Source organism: Myotis daubentonii, chromosome 15 (genome assembly GCF_963259705.1).
Source record: "Myotis daubentonii chromosome 15, mMyoDau2.1, whole genome shotgun sequence".
Classification (NCBI taxonomy): Eukaryota; Metazoa; Chordata; class Mammalia; order Chiroptera; family Vespertilionidae; genus Myotis; species Myotis daubentonii.
The window spans coordinates 35849404-35868614 of NC_081854.1; the positions used below are offsets into that span (position 1 = coordinate 35849404).

The following is a 19211-nucleotide window of genomic DNA, read 5'->3' on the forward strand; positions in this document are numbered from 1 at the left end:
CCCAGGTAAGTCCGACCTGCAGCCAGGACTGGAGTGGAGATCTGATGGGAAGAGAATGGAGTTGCAGGCGGAGGGACAGAGATGTACAAAGGCCCCAGACTGAAGGGCATTAGAGAAAGAGTGGCATGGCCTGCAGTTCTTCCCTGATAAGCCTTTGGATGGGATGAAATGAGAGCTGCTGGATCTGGGCATAGAGGCCAGATTGATTTCCAGATTTTAATATGCAGGCGGGGAGACTTGAAAGTGAAGCAAGGAGACATTTTTTAAGGGACAATAAATAGCAATTAGAACGCGTGGCCAGAGCTACCCTTCCCAGACTCACTCTTCCCTTGCAAGTTTCAAAGCAGCAGATGGCTCACTCGGCGCCTTTTAAAAATATACATGCTAAACGTCTTAGCTTGGTTCCAAGGAAGCAAATCATTTTTGAGCGTGACAAAAGGTTATAAAATACGGTGGTGTGTGGGCAGTGGGAGGGAGTCTTTCCTCTCTGTCTTTCCCCGGACTGAGGTAGACATGAAGTGGGGGCGGGCTAGGCCTTGGGATTTGCCACCTGTGAGCTTTGTGACACCCTCATTGCTTCCTGGAACCAGGAGCTGCGGTTTGAGGCCCTGCCCAGAGCAAGGGGCACAGAGGGCGGTGGCTCATGTGAAGGTTATGTGGGACACAGCCAGTTCATTCAATAGCCCCAGGGAGAAAGCTAATTCCTTTTTCTCTTCCAAGCTTTCTGACAGGTCAAGGAACAAGTCTCAGTTAGGTGCCACTAAGTCTTTAACAGGTAATACATTTTGGAACTTTCTTATTAACAAAGACATTAAGTCTTGGCTAGAGTGTAAGAACTCTGCTTTATTTCCATTTTTTTATGCTCATGATTGTCTGCTGTTTGCAGCAAGCAAGGCTGGCTTTCCATTGGGTAGTGATAGGTTTTCTTTCAACAGTGAGTGATTTAAACAAAAATATGACTTGTAAATGTTAAATAGAGGTGATAGGAAATATGGTGTAAATCACAACAGAGATATGCAGATGGGGAAATGCCAGAGAGACAGGAACAACCAACAGACCTGGTATTTAAATGCAGGCCCTGCTCCCTGGTTGGGAGATGCCTAAACTCCAGCACTGAGGAGCCTGGCAGTAAGGAGCCTGGCAGTGAGGGTGGGAGAGGTTCCCTGGGCGCTGTGGGAGTGTCCCCTACCCCTCAGGCCTGCAGAGCCCCAAGAGGCATCAGTGCGACCCATCGGGGGTTCTTTCCAGGAGTTATACCCCTTACCATCCATAAGGATGGGTTTAGAGACAGGCTGGTGCAGATAATAACCTTGGCCCTGCCATTCTGAGCTGTGTGACCTTGGGCACATTCTTTAACATCTCTGAGCCTCAGTGTCTTCATCAATTAAATGAGTCTAATATAAGGACCTCTCCCACAAGTTGGTTGGATCATTAAGTGAGGTAAGGAAAATAAAACACTTAGAAAAGTACCTGGCATATAGAGTGCAGTTAGTAAATATGAGCCATCAAAATTGAATTGAAATGAATTTGGCTTCATTTAAATTAATTAAGTCATGAAGTCAGTGAGTTCTGGAGCCAGAAGCCTCTGTAGCCTCCAAAACCAAGTCCAGAACTCTGGCAGCATCACCCTACTTAAGGATAACATCTGACCTAGTGGTCATTTTAATGCAAGAACAGAACTATTCAACAGCAGGGCACCAGGTAGGCAAATGGTGTTGGATCCCTGCCATAAGCTGTCAGGAAAATAGCAAAACGATGTTGTAGAAGAACATTTAATGTCATGGAAAGATATAGATATACAAATAGGTGGGAAAAGCAGTACACAAAAGAGTACGTACACATTCAGCCATGTATGGACACATACTACAACATGTGTAGTAGTGAACCTTGAAAACATGATGCTGAGTGAAAGAAGCCAGTCATAGAAAACCACTCCCGTATGATCCATTTCTATGAAATGCCCGAGACATATATCCTCAGAGACAGGAAGTAGAGTAGTGGTTGCCTAGGGCAGGGGGTTCAATTCTGGTCAAGGGCACATGCCTGAATTGCAGGCTCAATCCCCATTGTGGGGCGTACAGAAGGCAGCTGATTGATGATTCTCTCTCATCATTGATGTTTTTCTCTCTCTCTCCCTCTCCCTTCCTCTCTGAAATCAATAAAAAATAGATTTAAAATAAACAAATAAAGCAGTTAAAAATATGTACAGTGTGATTGATTTCCTTTTATAAAATTAAATCACACTACATAAGTTTAATCACTTTATCAAGATATATATCAATATGTATGTAGTATATACAATATACATATACTGTATACACATGTCAATTATGTGCATATATACATATATATCAGTGTGTCTGTCTAGCTAGCTAGCTAGCTAGCTATGGAGAGAAAGAGAGAGAGACTGACTTGGGGAAGGGCAATACAAATATATCTACAAGGGGTTTATGGGGAATTTCTTTCCTTTTTACTTAATCTATATTTTCTAGTTTCTACTATGACTATCTACTAACTATGGGAAAATAATGAAAACCTTTTTCTGTCTTTCTTTAAGAACAGCTCATTTTGAATTTCAATGTCAACCAACTCAGCTTCCTACCTGGCACTCATGTCTCCCCAGGAATAAAATGGCCTTCCTTCAAGCCATTACCTTGTCCGTGCAGAGGGGCACGGCGAACCTCTTGAGGGTGGGGACAGGGACGATCCTGGAGTTCCCTTCGAAGCCTTGTTTCAGGTTGGCCAAGTAGAAGCAGTTGTACAGGCTGCTGTCCTCGTAGGCGATGACGTCAAACAGAAGGCAGCCGTCCTCTTCGTAGGCGTTGATGTGATGAAAGACCACCATAGGGTCCGTGTAAAACTTGGTGGACACAGGCTTCCCAGTCCTTTGGTTGACAATGTGAATGTAAGTCTGAAAGAAGAGGCGCATCCAGTGGTCAGCTCTCCCTCTGTTGGCCCAGCGCGGTGGCCTCAGGTACAGGACAAGACCCAGCCCTGCCATGTACTGGCTCATGCCCTGAGTGTCCCTTCCCCCTTCCGACTTGTGTCCCACTCCAGAGTGCCAGCCCCGCAGAGCACTGAGTATGTGGGGCTGTCACCTGCTGCATGTCTGGGATCATCTCTTTCCCACGGAGAGGAAGTTTGTGGGCCAGGGCTTCTGTGTCCCCAGGACAGTGTTTGGGGGAGGCCCGGGGGGGGGGGGTGCACTGTTTCCCTTGGTTGTGATTCCAGGTGGGCGGCAACATGCCAGCTCCCTGGAAATGGCCGAGTTGGAGAGAACTGGCGAGGTGCAAGAGCTCTAGGGCTTCCCAGGCTCCATCCACAGCCAGAGCCCCTAACACTCTGAAACCACACTTTCCCTTTTGGGTCCCCTCTCCAATCTGCACTGCAGAGGCTGCACCTGGGATGCGGTTGCCACAGCAACACCCCTGCCCTGGAGGGCTGAGTGACCTGGTTCTAGTTAAGGATCCCACATGGGTATCTGCTCATGAGGCCGCTGCACACACTCTGGGTGTCACAAGGTGGTGTCACCCTGGGTGGTAATTAGCCGTATCTGCAGCCCCAGTTGCCTAATCCAAAGGGAGGGGAGTGGTTCTATCTTTTGGCAGCTCTGGCCCTATCACCCTCCTCCTGAAAAGAAGGGAGGGACCACTCCTGGCTGATCTTTCACCACCTCCTCCCTGTTTGTTTGCTTCTCTCTCACCTTCCTCAGAATCAAGCTTTGAATGTTGGGCAGGGTGCAGAGGAGGAAAGCTTTGATAGCATGGTGGTGGGAGTCAGCAGGACAGTGAGTACAGGGGTAATTATTTTAGGCCTTTTCTTCCCTAGGATCCCAATCCCTGGGTCTTTCAGAAAGTTCTCTTCGAAATGTCTTCCAAAGCTCTCCCAGGGTTCTCAGCCTGCCCTCCAGAGCCGGGGAATCCCCAGGGGCCTCAGGGTGGAGGCACAGAGGGCCCTGCAGCTCCTGGCAGTGGGATGCGCCTCAGGTATTTGAGGATTTTTTATTTTTGGTATGAGCACTCTCTAAGGAAGCAGTCTTTCTTTGGATTTTAAGAGAGTGAACACATAAATGAAAAACACTGCAGACAGGTTGACAAAAAGCTCAGCCCCTTTTTAATTGACATCCTGGGAGAAGTCAGAGACGTGGGGAGGCAGAACAATGGAATGCACACAAGAGACTACCTATGGTTCACCCTATGAGTAAACAATGTGGCCTAACTTCACCATTCCCAAGAAGTGTTTGGGGGATTTAACTGGCTCCCCTGCCGCCCCCTTGTCCCACTCATTCATTCCACAAATATTTATAGAGGGTCTATGACATAGACAATTTCTCAGGAACTAGAGAGACAAAACAAAACCAAGCCTCTGCTTTCCTGCAATTTATATTTCAGTTGGGGTGAGGCCGACAGCCCATGATCAAATATATCATCTGTCAAGGGTGATGAGCGCTACTGAGAAAAGTGAAGCAGACCCGGGGATGGAGAAGCCTGGGGAAGGGTCTGTTACAGATAAGTTCACCAAGGAAGGCCTCGAGGTCAGGGGGCTGGAGCTGAGACCTAGAGTAGTTTAGGTAGAAGCCATGCAGGGAAGAACATTCCAGGGGATAGAAAACCCAAAGGTGCTGAGGCAGGAATGTGTGTGGCTGGTTTGAGATACAGGAGGAGGTGGAGTGAGCAGGGAGCCCCTGGTTGGGATGAGGTGTGTAGGGATTTACAGGCCAAAGAGTGAGGCCTTTGGATCTTATTCCAAGGAATATGGAAAATAAGTGGAAGGCCTTAGCAGAGGAGGGACCACACCTAAGCCCTTTGTTCCTTTGAAAACCTTACGCTCCTCCCTGAGAAGAAAATATAAATCTTAAAGAGCCGGGGGGGGGGGGCGGGAACGACGACACACATTTGTATATGTACATAAAGATGTGTGTGGTGCGTGGAAAGAGGAACAGAAGGATGTCAAACGGATATGGTAGTTCTCTCTGGAGAGGGCAATGGTTGTGGGGAGGAGTGGGGACGAGGTGGGAAGGGGCCTAATAGGTTGGTTTCTATACTTCCATATTATCTGAATGGCACGGAAGTATAGAAATTACTTGATATATTTCACAAGTAACAGCAGCAAAAAATATATACATACATACACATGTACATGCATATATATAGACATACACACATTTATACACATATACATATGTGAAGACATCTATAGACATCATACCTACATGGACACACTCACATGCATCCACACATACATACTTGGTGCACCCAGGTGTCCTTACATGGAAGATGTTACTGTCTGGTGGAACGCTCTCCTTATGATGTCTGAACAATCTATGGCCCCCCTGCCCTGACATTACACAGCGGCCGCAGGGGTGCTGAAAAGGCCTTGTCAATGGACAATGGAGGCTGAAGGAGCCCAGATATTGGTTAGGACTGAGGTGAGTGGGGACTGCCTTGGTTGATGAGGCTACCTTTTCAGGACAGTCCTTTTCACTGACTTATTGATGTGGGACCATAAAGGCCCAGCACCCTTGCCCTAACTCGGGACCTCTCTGAAGGACCACCCTAAGTTCAGAACTCTCCGGAAGGTTGGCTGATGCCTCCGGGGAGGCTGTGCGGTAGCTTACTTCCTCCTTTCCTACGAAAGCTCCTCCGTGCTGACCTCCGTCTCAGTGTCCAGGGACACCTCACTCTGGCCGTCCTCATGTTGGGTGTCCTCATGAGGCCCAGCCAGGGCTTACCTTGTCCTCCCTGTGGAAAGCCAGGCAAGAAGCCCAGCTCACTCCCCGGATGTACGCAGTTGCCATCTTGAGAATATCCAACTTGAAGGGCTGCTCGAGAAAAATGATGTAGTTCTCGGTGACCCCGAAGCTGTGGTAATAGCTTGGGGAGAGGAGGGAGCGGGAGGGGATGGAGCAGAGCACCTCCGTGTGCTGCAGGGGGCTCTTCCTCTTCACCCTGTCTGGAGAAAAGCAAGCCTCAGGCACCAAGCAGGGCCTGGATGCCCAGACCACAGCACCATCACCTGCAGCAGAGCCCCTCAAACTGACCTGGTCACTAAGAACCTTGGAAAAGGAGCTGACGAGGAAGGCAGGTGAAGGGGTGCAGCCTAGCTGATGCGGGGCACAGGCCCACCCCACTCTGAGACCGGGTTCTGCATCTGAAAACAGTGAACCACAGTCAGACCTCTGGGCCAGGGGTCCACAACACAGCCCCGGGTTCATCCCACCTCCACCTGCTTTTGGATGAAGGTTTATTCGAAACACAGCATGCTTCCTCCTTTATGCAGGGGCCACGGCTGCTTTTGCTTTCGAGCCACAGCAGCGCTGCTGAGTAGTTGCAACAGAGACTACCTGTCTGCAAAGCCTCAAATATTGACTCTTAGAAATATTTACTGGAAACGTTTGTCAGCCCCTGTTCTGGAGCAATGCTCTCAAACTTTGATGTGCATATGGATCAGCTGAGGAGCATAATGAAACGTGGAGTTGGGCTCAGCAGGCGGGCTGGGCCTGAGGCTCCATCAGGCTGGCCCAGGGGAGGGGCCAGCTCCCAGGCTAATGCTTGGATATTTAGCTGAGGACCCTCATTTGACATTGTGAGTTAATAGAAAAAGCATATTTTGGCGTCTGCCCCCAGGCCCTGGCACGGGGCTCCTAAAACCTGTGTAGTTTCCTAAGTAGTGAGAGCATGAGGAACATCCCTTGTTCTATCTAATGTTTGGTCTTTGACCCCACCCATGACCCCAGGCTCCTGAAAGCTCTGTAAACTCCCAAGTGGTAAGAGCATGAGGAGCATCTTTTGAGCTGACTCTGGGTGGGCTCCAGGATGGGGGCTGGTCACCAGAAAGACCAAGTCATAATTACAGCTTGGAATTTTTCAATTCCATCCCTCATCCTCCAGAGAGGAGAGAGGGGCTAGAAATGGAGTTAATCATCCATCATGCCTACCGAAGAAAGCCTCTATAAAATTCCAACAGTATGGGGTTCAAAGAGCTTACAGGTAAGCAAACACATGCACACTGGGAGCCTGATGTACCCCAACTCCATGGGACAGGCATTCCTGAGCCCGGAACATCCCAGACCCTACCCTCCGCATCTCTTCATCTGTATATTCATGTGTATACTCTATTGTGGCCTTTAATAAACTGGCAAACATGTTTCCCTGAGTTTTATGAGCCGCTCTAGCAAATTAATTGAAACCGGGGGGCGGGAGGGGGGGGTGCTGATTTGTAGCCAAGTCGGACAGAAGCTGTGGATAACCTGGGGACCTACTGCTTGTGATTGGCATCTGAAGTGGGGTAGGAGCAGTCTTGTGGGACTGAGTGCTTAACCTATGGGGTTGTCACTATCAAGTAGATAGCCTTAGGATTGAGTGAAATCACAGGACATCAGTGGGCATCACAGAGAACTGCTTGGTGTGGGGAACCTCTCACCCCCCAGCCAGGGTCAGAACTGTTGTGAGTGTGTTGGAGTGTCAAAGTGAAGGAGACACAAAGGTGGGGAAACTGGAGTTTTCCTAATACAGACATGTATTTCAGAGGGTTTCATGAATTTCTCTTGCCATTGCCCATTCTGAAACACTTGGGAGAGACTAAGTACCTATTGGTGATGAGGGGTTTTTCCATATATTGTGACCATCAAGGTAGGCTGTATAATTCGCATTTTATAGATGGGAACCTGAGACTTGGTGGAATGATCTATCATTATGGCCAAAGTTACAGGGTAAACCAAGAAGACAGCCCCTTTGCCTGGCTACCTCCTCTGCTATGTGTTAGGGGTCATAACATTCACAGCATGAAGGACGAGAAAAATGAGATAATGGAGGAGTCCAAGTACCTCGCCCAGTGCCCAAACGCGGAAGGTGCTCAGTACATGTTCAGTTTTCTTATTCCTCTGCAAGCATGAGTCACCCACGGGCCAAAAGGCCTCCCCTCCCAGGCCCGGGGCTGATTTCTAATGAGCTGTCTGCAAGCGTCTCTCCCTTCCTTGTGGCCACCTGTGCACATTGTGAACAGCTGGCTGGTGGGAGGGAGGCTGTGGGTTGCGGGTTAGTTCTTTTTTACACCAAACAAATGAAGCACAAAGCAAACCAAAATGAAAAGCACCCTGGCCGGGCAGGCAGGAGATGGGTGTGATCCTAGGGAAGCCACCAGCAGGGAGCAGGCGCTCGGGGTAGCTGCTTGCATGACGTTACTGTAAGCTGTGACCGTGGCATGTCACCTGATCCCCTGGGCCTCATAGTCCTCTGTAACATGAGGTGGTAAACTCAAATGCCTACACCACCCCCAGGTCTGACATTCTAGGATTCTAAGCTACACCCTAGATGCATTTATTGGTTTAATTAATAGGAGTTCCTTTTAACAAGAATGCTCATTGCACCTTCTGACTTCAGGGGCTTGCTCACATCTGCCAGCAGAGCCTGGTAGCTTGCTTAGGAGGTCCTACAGGACTGGGGAGAGGGAGCAGCTGGGAGCACAGATGGAAATCAGTTTTCCTAAACCAGGAGGCCAAGCCAAGCACCCGTATAGTTCTGCCCTATCTCCAGCCACCACGGGAGGCCTGGTCTCCTGGGTGAGGTGCCCACGAGGGTCCTGGACAAAATAAGGCCACAAGCCCCACCTTCCTCCCCCTCAGGAACACGCAATCACAATTGGCCTGGGCTTTCCTCCAGGATCGCTGTGCTAAGTGGAGAAGTCCAGAAGGCCTGCAGAGCAGGGTGGGGAACTGGAGTTGATCCCAGCAGGGCTGAGCTCCCTGAACAATCCTGGGAACCTGGCTTCGGGGGCTGGCATGAAAGTGGGTGGCACAGCCCTGACATACAAAAGTTGGTCAGAAGACTAAAAAAATGACAGGAAGGAAGGAAGGAAGGAAGGAAGGAAGGAAGGAAGGAAGGAAAGAAGGGAGGGAGGAAGGAAGGAAAGGGAAATGGGTAGATGAGAAATATATGGATGGATGTGTGGATGACAAATGAGTGGATGGATGGGTGGATGAAGGATGAATAAATAAAGTAAATAAATAAATAAATAAATAAACAAACAAACAAACTGTAAACTACAGAAAAGGTTAGAATAGTAAAGGATTCACTTCTTCCGAAAGAAAGCCCAGCAACATCTCTTTTCTCCTAGAGAAGGGAAAAGAGCTCATGGTCATCTGGACCATCTGGGAGGGAGTGTGTCAGACTGAGTCTGTGTCATGAACAAAAGTCAGAACTCTTCAGAGAGAGCCACCTGGTGTCTGTGCTTCTTGTACCCCCAGGACGACCTACCTGGTGCTGCGGCAGGGATCTTAAAGATCACATATTTTGTCTTCCCCTTGTCCACAATGGAGGTGCCTATGTTGAGAACATTTCCAGCCGAATCATAATGAGGATGTGCTGTTGCCAGATTTATACCCACATATTTACGATAATCAACCTGAAAAATATGACAGGCACCTGGTTTTAAAAAGAAGAGAAGTTGAAATCCTATGAATAGCTGACTGATTCTAGGTTCAAAGAGATGAAGGCTAGTTCTGCACATTGTCTCATCTGAAAATAAGGCAGACTTCACCTTTCAAGAGAAGGTTTATTCTTGTGAACTGATATAACCTCATGGGGGGCCTCTACAGCAAATAGGTTGCAGGGGGTTAGTGAGCCCTGTGTTTTCTGTGGCAGTTTTTCAGATCCTGCTTCCTGGCCCTGTCGGGGGTCCTCAGAGTGAATACAGGACACCTCACCACAGAGAGCTCTCAGCAATGACCTGTGCAGAGAGGCAGCCATAGTGCTAATTTTGGCCACCGCTCTGTGTCATTCTGCTGAAGTCATTTAAACCATCTCCTTTTGCATTCCACAGAGGCAGAAATCTCCAGGCCTCTCTCATAGGATTATTCTGGGAATGGAGAGGTTACAAAAACATTTGTTCAGCCCTGCCCAATGTGGCAAAGTGATAGAGTGTCGGCCTGTGCACCAAAGGGTGGCAGGAGGCAACCAATCCATGTGTCTCTCTCACATCAATGTTTCTCTCTCTCTCTCTCTCTCTCTCTCTCTCTCTCCTTCTCCTCTTCCTCCTCCTCCTCCTCCTCCTCCTCCTCCCCCTCCCTCCCTCCCTTCCTCCCTGCCCCTTTCCATTCTCTCTAAAATCAATGGAAAAAATATCCTTGAGTGAGGAGTAATAAAAAATATACACATAAGACAAAAAAAAAAAAGGTGGTCAAAGCAAATTCAACTAGCAAGCTCAATAATGGCCCACTCTGAACAAGCCGCAGCTGTAGAACAATGCGGTGGCCTGGGAACTTGCTGTGTGCCCTTCCTCCCCAGTACAGCACAGCCCCCCGCTAAAAGTCAGGCAATCCTCTGTTCAAGTAATACTCCTTTCTCTGCTAGGATTTCCTCTCTGCGACTTTGTGGCACTCATACATCAGTTAGACCTATGCCACCTCGCTTAAAAAGAACTGGATATAATTTCACAGCTAAGAAAAGCACTCCTTTTAACAGATCATTAAAATGTATGATGACGTCATTGAGGCTTTGAACGGCCAGCTGGAAAAAAATTGAAAGTGGGTCTATTGATTTTGACAAAAATGTTGACTTGATTCGGCCCAGGAAAGGTATCTGCTTGGGCATTTATTTTTGTACTCTTGCTCTCTGTCTAATGCCTCCCTCTTCAGGTCAATACAAGGTAGGGCCACTGCGATTCCTGGGAGGTCCAGCATAGCCGCCATTCACTTAGACACTCACTGAGCTACCACTCAGAGCCAAGAATTATGGACTCTATTAAAGGTTGAGTTGTGGTCTTCCAAAAAGATATGTTTAAGTCCTAACTCATGGTGCCTGTATTTAGAAATGGGGTCTTTGTAGATGTAATCAAGTTAAAATGAAGTCAGGGTGGCCTTCATCCAATGATCTATATCCTTAGAAGGGACTAGAGCAGGGGTGGGCAAACTTTTTGACTCGAGGGCCACAATGGGTTCTTAAATTGGACCGGAGGGCAGGAACAAAAGCATGGATGGAGTGTTTGTGTGAACTAATATAAATTCAAAGTAAACATCATTACATAAAAGGGTATGGTCTTTTTTTTTTTTTTTTTTTTTTTAGTTTTATTCATTTCAAACAGGCTGGATCTGGCCCTCGGGCTGTAGTTTGCCCATGGCTGGACTAGAGTGATACATCCTATCTATCAGACAAGGAACACCCGGGATTGCTGGCAACCACCAGAAGCTGGAAGAGGCAAGGAATGATCCTCCCCTAGAGAACACTGTCCTCCTTCAGAGAGAACATGGCTCTATGGCACCTTGATTTCAGACTTTCAGCCCTCAGAACTGTGAGAGAACAAATTTCTATTGTTTTAGGCCACCTGGTTTGTGGCGCTTGCTAAGGTAGCCCTAGGAACGAAAACAGCCACAAAAATGAAAAAAAACACAGTCCCAGCCCTAAAAAAGCTTAGAATCTAGTGTAAATGCCACGAGTTCCTGCAGGCCACATGGCCTCCCCTTAGGGATTCCTGTCTTGAGTCAAAAACTGATGCTCATTGTAAATTCACTGATACCTTTTCCAGAGTTTCCAGAGTCTGTGGGTTGATTTTCCTGATGTAATTGGTCTCCGTGGTCACATAGAAGTCTTCTCCACACTTCATGAAGTTAATCAGGCAGTTGTCTGTGAAATCGGGGATGGTGTGGGACAAGTAGGTAAAAGCTCTGGGGAAGAAAGCAAATGTATGCGTCAGTGGCTGGGTCTACCCAGCTGGAAAATTCTGCTTGAGACGATTTTAGTTTTCCTAACACTTAAAATGCGCTACTTCAACTTAAGGCAGAAAAAGTGCTGAGTCCCAAAATGTCACTTGAGGACTCAGATATCAAGTGGCCAAAGGTACCAACCACCATAATGAATAAACTAAGGAGTGACAATCAGCTGGACAACATGGCCACCAACTGAGCCCTTTGGGCTCTCAAAATTCCAAAGGTCTCCCGCACCAAAGCCAGAAAGAACTAGTGGGTTATTCTGAAGATTTTAAAGCAGCTCTATAGAAACCATACATGTACCCATAATGGTCCCTGAAGACTAGCAAAACAACTAATCTTTGCTTTTGGCAGGAATGTGAGTCCACACTGGTTACCTCAAATTTGTCCAGGAAATGAGTTGTTGTTGTTGTTTTTTAAAGAAAGCAAACTAATTTTAAGTTAAGAACCCATAACTAATTTGATCATAAGGCAAACTCAAAAAAGTTAAGGGATAAATGGGGATAGAACGAGACTTGACTTGGGGTGGTAAACATACTACAATATACAGATAATGTATTATAGAATTGTATGCCTGAAACTTGTCTACTTTTATTAATCAACATCATCCCAATAAATTCAATTAAAAAAAAAGAAAAAGAAAAAAGGCAAACCCAAAGCAGAAAAAAAGGATCCTGGATTCCTGTATTGGTTAGTGCTCCCCCTACTGGCAAGTAATATAACAGCAAGGATGCCCCAAAGGTGGTTTTATATTCATTCCCTCCCCTCCCCTTTTCTTTGCTGCCTCTTCCCCCTCCTGCAAATGTGAGTTTAGAGCAATTCTGGAAAAGCAGAAGCCATCATCCATCTCTGGGCCCCTCTACCCCTAACGCATTTCACAATTCTTTTATAATATATAAAGGGTACCAGGAAGGGGATACTGACAGCAAGCCCGATTCCGTGGCCAACAATTTAATTGTTAAATATGTAATATATTCATATGCATCATAACCCAGATGATTTAAAATATATACAACTAAAAATCTTCCCCTACCCTTTTCTCCCATTTGCCAGTTTCCCCACCTCCTTTATGCATCTTTCCAGTTTCTTTTTGCATGTACAAGCAAAATAAATCTATATTTCTTCCTGCCTTTTTACACACAAAATATAGCATATTTCTTGCTCTTTAAATTTTTATTTATTGATTTCAGAGAAAGGAAGGGGGGGAAGAAGGGAGGGAGAGAGAGGAAGGGGGGGGGGGAGAGAGAGAGAGAGAGAGAGAGAGAGAGAGAGAGAGAGAGAGATCAATTTGTGGTTCCACTTATTTATGCATTCATTGGTTGATTCTTATATGTGCCCTGACCAGGGATCAAACCCACAACCTTGGAATATTGGATGACACTCTAACCAACTGAACTACCCGGCCAGGACTCATTTGCTATTTATATACCTTGATTTTTTTAACTTAATATATCTTAGAAATCCTCCCACTTGATACATAGAAAACATCCTCTTTTTTTTTTTTTTTTTTTTTTTTTTACTTCTGCCTGGTACTTTTTCTTTTTGTAGTTTTACTGTTAGTAATCTAACCATTCCTCTGTTGATGAACATTTGGGTTATTTTCAGTTCCTCATTATAACAAATAATGCAGCCATGAATAATCTTGTGCATTTATCATTTCAGCAGGAACAAGTATGCCTCTGGACTGAAGGGAATGTGCATTTGCAATTTTGATAGATACTTTCAAATTGCTCTCCCACCAGCCATGTGGGAGAATACCTAATAATCTGTCAGATGCTCTTTGCCTCTCTTGCTATCAGTGACCGAAAATTGCATAGCGAAGACTGGCCAAGGCCAGTCACGTGACATTTTCATCTCCCCTAAAGACCATCGTCAGAGCAGCAAACGCTGGTTGTTTTGACCATCAAGGACATCATAAAGCATGACCAGATTAAAAATGGACAGTTACTTGGACAATATGTTTTTGCTGGGGTCTGGATAGGCCATTGTTCCAAACTCTGACACCACAATCCTGTTTGCCTCCATATTGGCGTTGTAGGTGTCACTTCTCAGGTATCTGCTCCTGTAATAGACTTCACCTGAAAGAGAAGAAGCAGAATCATCGCAGGCTAACACCTTCACCAGGCTTTCACGTTGATTTCAGCCATCCCAGGGGTTTTACTGGGGGATATTAGGGTGAGCATGATAGGCATGAGCTTTACCCCTGAGGAGATGCAAGTCTCCACATGGATATGAATCCTTGCTCCATCATCTACCAGCCATGCACTTGACCTTGTGCCACATGCAGGCTTAGCCCCCTTCACTGTGACATGAGGATCCTGATACCTTTCTCACAGAACTACTGTGGCATTTAAGGCCTGTATAGCACTTGGCATATAGTAGGTGCTCAATAAAAGCTACCTATGCTATTGAGATGCAGAGTAGAGTGGACAAGGCTTTGGGCCATTGTCACACATTGATAACTGACGGCTGCTGAAATTCTGGATTGTCCGACAAAATCCTGGAGGCAGAAGGATCAGTTAGGGCTTGGTGAGGCTACACACATTGGTCTTTAACCAAATGCTACACAGAACCTGCTCTAGGGACATCCTAGTCTCCCCTTGAACTGGCCTGTTCTTTCCTGGCCTCTCTCTGAGAGTCACCACCCACAGGCACTGGCTAAGGTGCTTTGGCCCTGTGGTGCTTTACTTAAAATGTTGAATTCTGTTTACTTGAAATGTAAACACCCAATCCAGGCGGCCCATTTCATGTAAACAACCAGCCCCAGAGCACGGAGCACTTGGGGCCACAGGAAAATGTCTCTGGAATTGCTCAAGGCTGACATTAAAGAAGGAGTCACCCCCCACCCCTCCCCACCCCCACTCCTGGAAGAGTCCAATTAGCCACATTCATTCTAAAGCAGCGGTTCTCAACCTGTGGGTCACGACCCCTTTGGGGGTCGAACGACCCTTTCACAGGGGTCGCCTGAGACCATCGGAAAACACATATATAATTACATATTGTGTTTGTGATTAATCACTATGCTTTAATTATGTTCAATTTGTAACAATGGAAATACATCCTGCATATCAGATATTTACATTATGATTCATAACAGTATCAATATTACACTTATGAAGTAGCAATGAAAATAATTTTATGGTTGGGGGTCACCACAACATAAGGAACTGTATTAAAGGGTCGCGGCCTTAGGAAGGTTGAGAACCACTGCTCTAAAGGAAAACAAGTAAACAGTCTCCTGCTTGGAATCTTCTATAATAAGGTCTGGTTTGGGGGGAGGGGAATGGCACCTGTGTGTGTGTGTGTGTGTGTGTGTGTGTGTGTGTGTGCGCGCGTGTGTATGTTGGTAAGCTAACTTTCCAAAGGTTTAACAATCCTTGGAGCTATACCAATTGAAAAAGCTTGCAAAGGCTAAATTCTCAAGATCTCTTTTGTCTGTAAATCTTGGCAACTCTGGTTCTTAGAATTCCCATGTTCCAATCCTCATGGGACAAGTTTGACTCTTATAAGAAAATTATTGACTATATTGTTGAGGGAGACCTGGGTTCATGCATCTCTATGCCTGCTTTATGAAATGCCTTATTTTGAAATCATTTTAGACTTAAGAGCACTCCTGCATACCCTTCGCCGGCTTCCCTTGCTCCACTCTGCCTCTTTCATTCAAATCTTTGTTTTTTTAAAGCATTACTTCTCAGGCCTCCGCTGAAGACCACACATCATTTTTCTGTCTTTTTGTTTTCTTGCTCCAAAGTCTTATTGGTTTGGCACTAACATAGGTTCTCCATGATGGCTGTATACTAGAATCACCTGGTGCTTTTAAAAATTTCAAGGGTCTGAGCCCCACCTCATAGCACCTTGATAAGCTTGGGTGGGGTGGGGTGGGCTGGGCAGCCAGGCTGGAGGTCCTCAGTGGAGGCATTTTCCAAACCTCTGTATGCTCAGGGTCATCTGGGAAACATTTTAGAAACATGCTAGAAACAGATGCTCTGGCCCTACTTTCAGGATTATGAATCTCTGAAGGTGGTGGTGGTGGTGGTGGTGGTGTATGTGTGTGTGTGTTTGTAGCTTTAATTAGCATCCCAGAGGGTTCCAGTGCAGGAGGTTCACAAACCACCTTTTGAGAAAAACTGACTTTGTGTTCTCTACAAATCCAAGAACCCCACTTGCCCTGTGCATGCCCTCTTGAGTCCTGTATAGTATACTTACCACTTTGGGTTTGTATTTCTATTGTTAGACAATGGGGAGCCATTGAGAGTTCTAGAGGAGAGGAGAGGAGGCCAGGCTGTGCCACTCCAACACTGACCATCTGGCAGGCTCAAGAGGACTGGGCTGGGGAGATGGGGAGAGATGGTAGCTGGCAGGATGGGGTAATGGGGGCAGAACTGAATAATGATTGGGACTTGGGATTCTGGATTTAGAGAGTATTGGGTTTATATCTGACCACCACCACATTTTAGCTGTGTGCATTTGGACAAGAATCTTGGCCTTTCTGGCCTTAGACTCTCACTATAAAATCGAGATAATAACAGTAGTACCTACTTCAGAAACTATAGTGAGGGCTGAGGTGTGAATGGGCATGAAGCACTTAGGCCAGTGGCCAGCAAGCACTTCCTGTAGTGAGTATTGAAGAGATGGGTGGGAAAGGATTGCTTCCTTCTACCAAAAACAATCTTTACTTCATTTGTGTCATTTCGGCTCCATAAAGAGTTTTAAAGTGCCTCTCTTTAAAGGGCAAGAACAGGACAAGGGAAGTAACTGGGTGTTCTCTCCATACTTCCCATTTTCCACCCAGTTTCAGATTATGAATAAAACTGTCTTTCATGCTACTGTATTATATCTATTTTAATTGTTTAACTTTATTACTGTTGCACCATTTATACAATTATATCATTTCAATGCATCCATGTGTAGTATGATGTTTTGACATCTTAAAATACCTTTCTGGCTGGGGAGAGACTGTCCCTCCCTAGACTAGCCAATTCTTAGAGGTAGCAATGGGCCCAGGATGTCTTTGATATGCAAACTAATTCAGAATCAGATGGAAGACAGGAGGCTCTATCTGGTTCTTACACCCCAGGAGTGAATATTCCTCTGCCTTAACCATCGCAGGGCTAGGTGCCAGGCAACTAAAGACCACCACCATAGCCCAAAGTCCATTGAACCATTCATAATGAGCCAATCCTGCTCTGTCTTGCCTTTCCCTTGAAACCGCAATAAAGGCCGTGGCCTAAGCATTTTCCCTGTCCTGTCTTCTGCCTCCTGACCACCCTGGTGTTTTCCCATGTGGCCTTGCGTGATGTACTTTGCCTCCTGTCCCTAGGACCTGTAAGTATAATAACCTTTGTTTCCTGAGCTTCTCTGTGTCTCCTCTTGTGGTCACACCTGTCTGACCATCTCATAAAAGGATATAAAATAACTTACCTTTGACAATGAATTTTTAGCTTGAAAACCTACTAGAAGCTTTTGAAATCCTAAACAGCATGGGATAACTTTGGTCATTTGCTTATTTATCCCATGCTTCCATAAGACAGCCATGGCTCGGCCACTCCCTGCTGGTTCCCTTGTCCCTGGGAGTCTCTATGGAAGGATGCCAGAGCTACTGCTTGGTAAGCTGTGAGGGGGCCACTTAAGCAACCTGCTATTTCTCAGGTAGGGGTGTGTGGGGGGGGGGGGCGGGGGATGGCTGCAAACTAAACTCCAGACAACACAAGTTGAGACCTCAGCCCGACCTGGATAAGTCACTCAGCCTCTCTAAAGTTTCCATTTCTGCACCTGCAAAGAGTGGACCAGAACACCTCCTACAGCATCAACATGAGCACCAGACATGGCCACAGAGGACCTGGCAGGCTGGTGAGGCAGAGCCTCACAGAAAGGAAGCCACCTTTTATGCACCTCAGCCAGCACAGCATTTATTCCCCCCGGAACCACTGGTGACTTCTGTCTAGTAAAGGAGGAGATTGTTAGAGCTTGGGGCTATCAGGAAATATGGAACCACCCTCTCTGCAGCTCAGTCTGAGTAAAATGTCTAAGTTTTTGCAAACAGAGCTCATGGTTTTCACACATAGTATCTCCATTCCTGAAACATTTGAGCAAATTGCTGGCATAGAGTCAATAATTGCTGACTGCCTTGGAAGAAATAATAGTTATGCAAAAATAATTGTTAATGCTTATTGAGCACGGATTATATGCCGGACATTATACAAAGCTCCTTACACATATTAATGCCTTTAAATTCCACAGCAACTCTATGAGATATTTGGCCAAGGTCACAGAACATAGGTGCATGTTAGCTAGGATGGTGGAGCCTGGATTCAACCCCAGAAATAGTGATGATGGTTTTTAATCTACTGAGCGTCTCCCAGGTGTCAGACCCTTGCTAGTCATCTATACTTCTAAGCATCACAACAGCAATCACGGGAGGATGATTATGCTCTTTTCACTGCTGAGGCCAAGGGAGGTGAGTGACCACAGATTGCCCAGCCTAAAGCACAGGGGTTAAAGAAAAAGTTCACCGAGCTGAAGTTCTTAAACATGAATTTCCCACCATGTGCCCCTGAGCTTATTAAAGCCTCATGCAAGCCATCCTGGACCTCTTGGAGAACTCAGCTCATGCTGCTGTGACATAAACCAGCCAGTGGCCAACAGCAAAGAGTTTACACTCCACTTTTTGTTGTTGTTAATCCTCACCTGAGGATATTTTTCCATTGATTGTTAGAGAGAGTGGAAAGGAGAGGAAGAAACAGAGAGAGAGAGAAACATCGATGTGTGAGAGACACATTGTTTGGTTGCCTCCACACATGCTCTCCAACCAGGGTGGGGGATCAAGCCTGCAACTGAGGTATGTGCCCTTAACGGGAATTGAACCTGGGACCCTGCAGTCTGTGGGTGGACACTGTATCTACTGAGCCAAACCAGCTAGGGCTACAATCCACTTCTTGAGCCAGTACCCTGAAATCAGAATTTCGCCTTATCGGTGGCACTCCCTACTTTCTGCCCTATATTCTGTGTCCACTCAGGGAGAGCTACTGAATGTATTACTTGAGTGACATGGCTCTCCTGAGCAATACATTCGACTTTGATCTTTTCAGCTCTGTACTCGCCCTATTTTGATTTGATGCATGTTTGATTCCAAAGCCTGTAATCTTCTGCCTGTGGTTGCCCACTTTATTGAGAACACATATTATTTTGCAAGTTGAACTCTTTGAAAAGGAACCTTGGCCACCTTTCCAGGGAGGTTTATGCTTACGGTGGGCTGAATAATCACCTCCCCAAGAGGTCCATGTCCTAGTCCCTGGAACTGTGAATATGTTCCCTGTCAGGGCAAAAGAGACTTCATATATATAATTAAGGTAATTACTTAATTACTTTGAGAGGGATGGTGATCCTGGATTATCTGATGTGCTCAATGTCATCATAAAGATCCTTATAAGAGGGAGATAAGAAGGTTAGAGTCAGAGAAGGATATGTGATTACAGAATAAGAGAGTGAGACAGAAACTGAGAAAGAGAGA

The 19211-nt window shown here is 46.2% G+C and overlaps 1 protein-coding gene across 1 annotated transcript in view; it reads right to left on the reverse strand.

Annotated features, from left to right (window-relative positions):
• Window positions 1–19211, reverse strand: part of BCO1 (beta-carotene oxygenase 1) — a 38029-nt gene that overhangs the window by 11804 nt on the left and 7014 nt on the right. Inside the window, exons 3-7 of the mRNA XM_059667307.1 lie at window positions 13650–13779; window positions 11512–11659; window positions 9255–9402; window positions 5732–5952; window positions 2654–2911 (exon numbers count right to left, since the gene is read on the reverse strand). Of these exons, the coding sequence (XP_059523290.1) occupies window positions 2654–2911; window positions 5732–5952; window positions 9255–9402; window positions 11512–11659; window positions 13650–13779 (905 nt within the window). The remainder of the gene's footprint in view (window positions 1–2653; window positions 2912–5731; window positions 5953–9254; window positions 9403–11511; window positions 11660–13649; window positions 13780–19211) is intronic.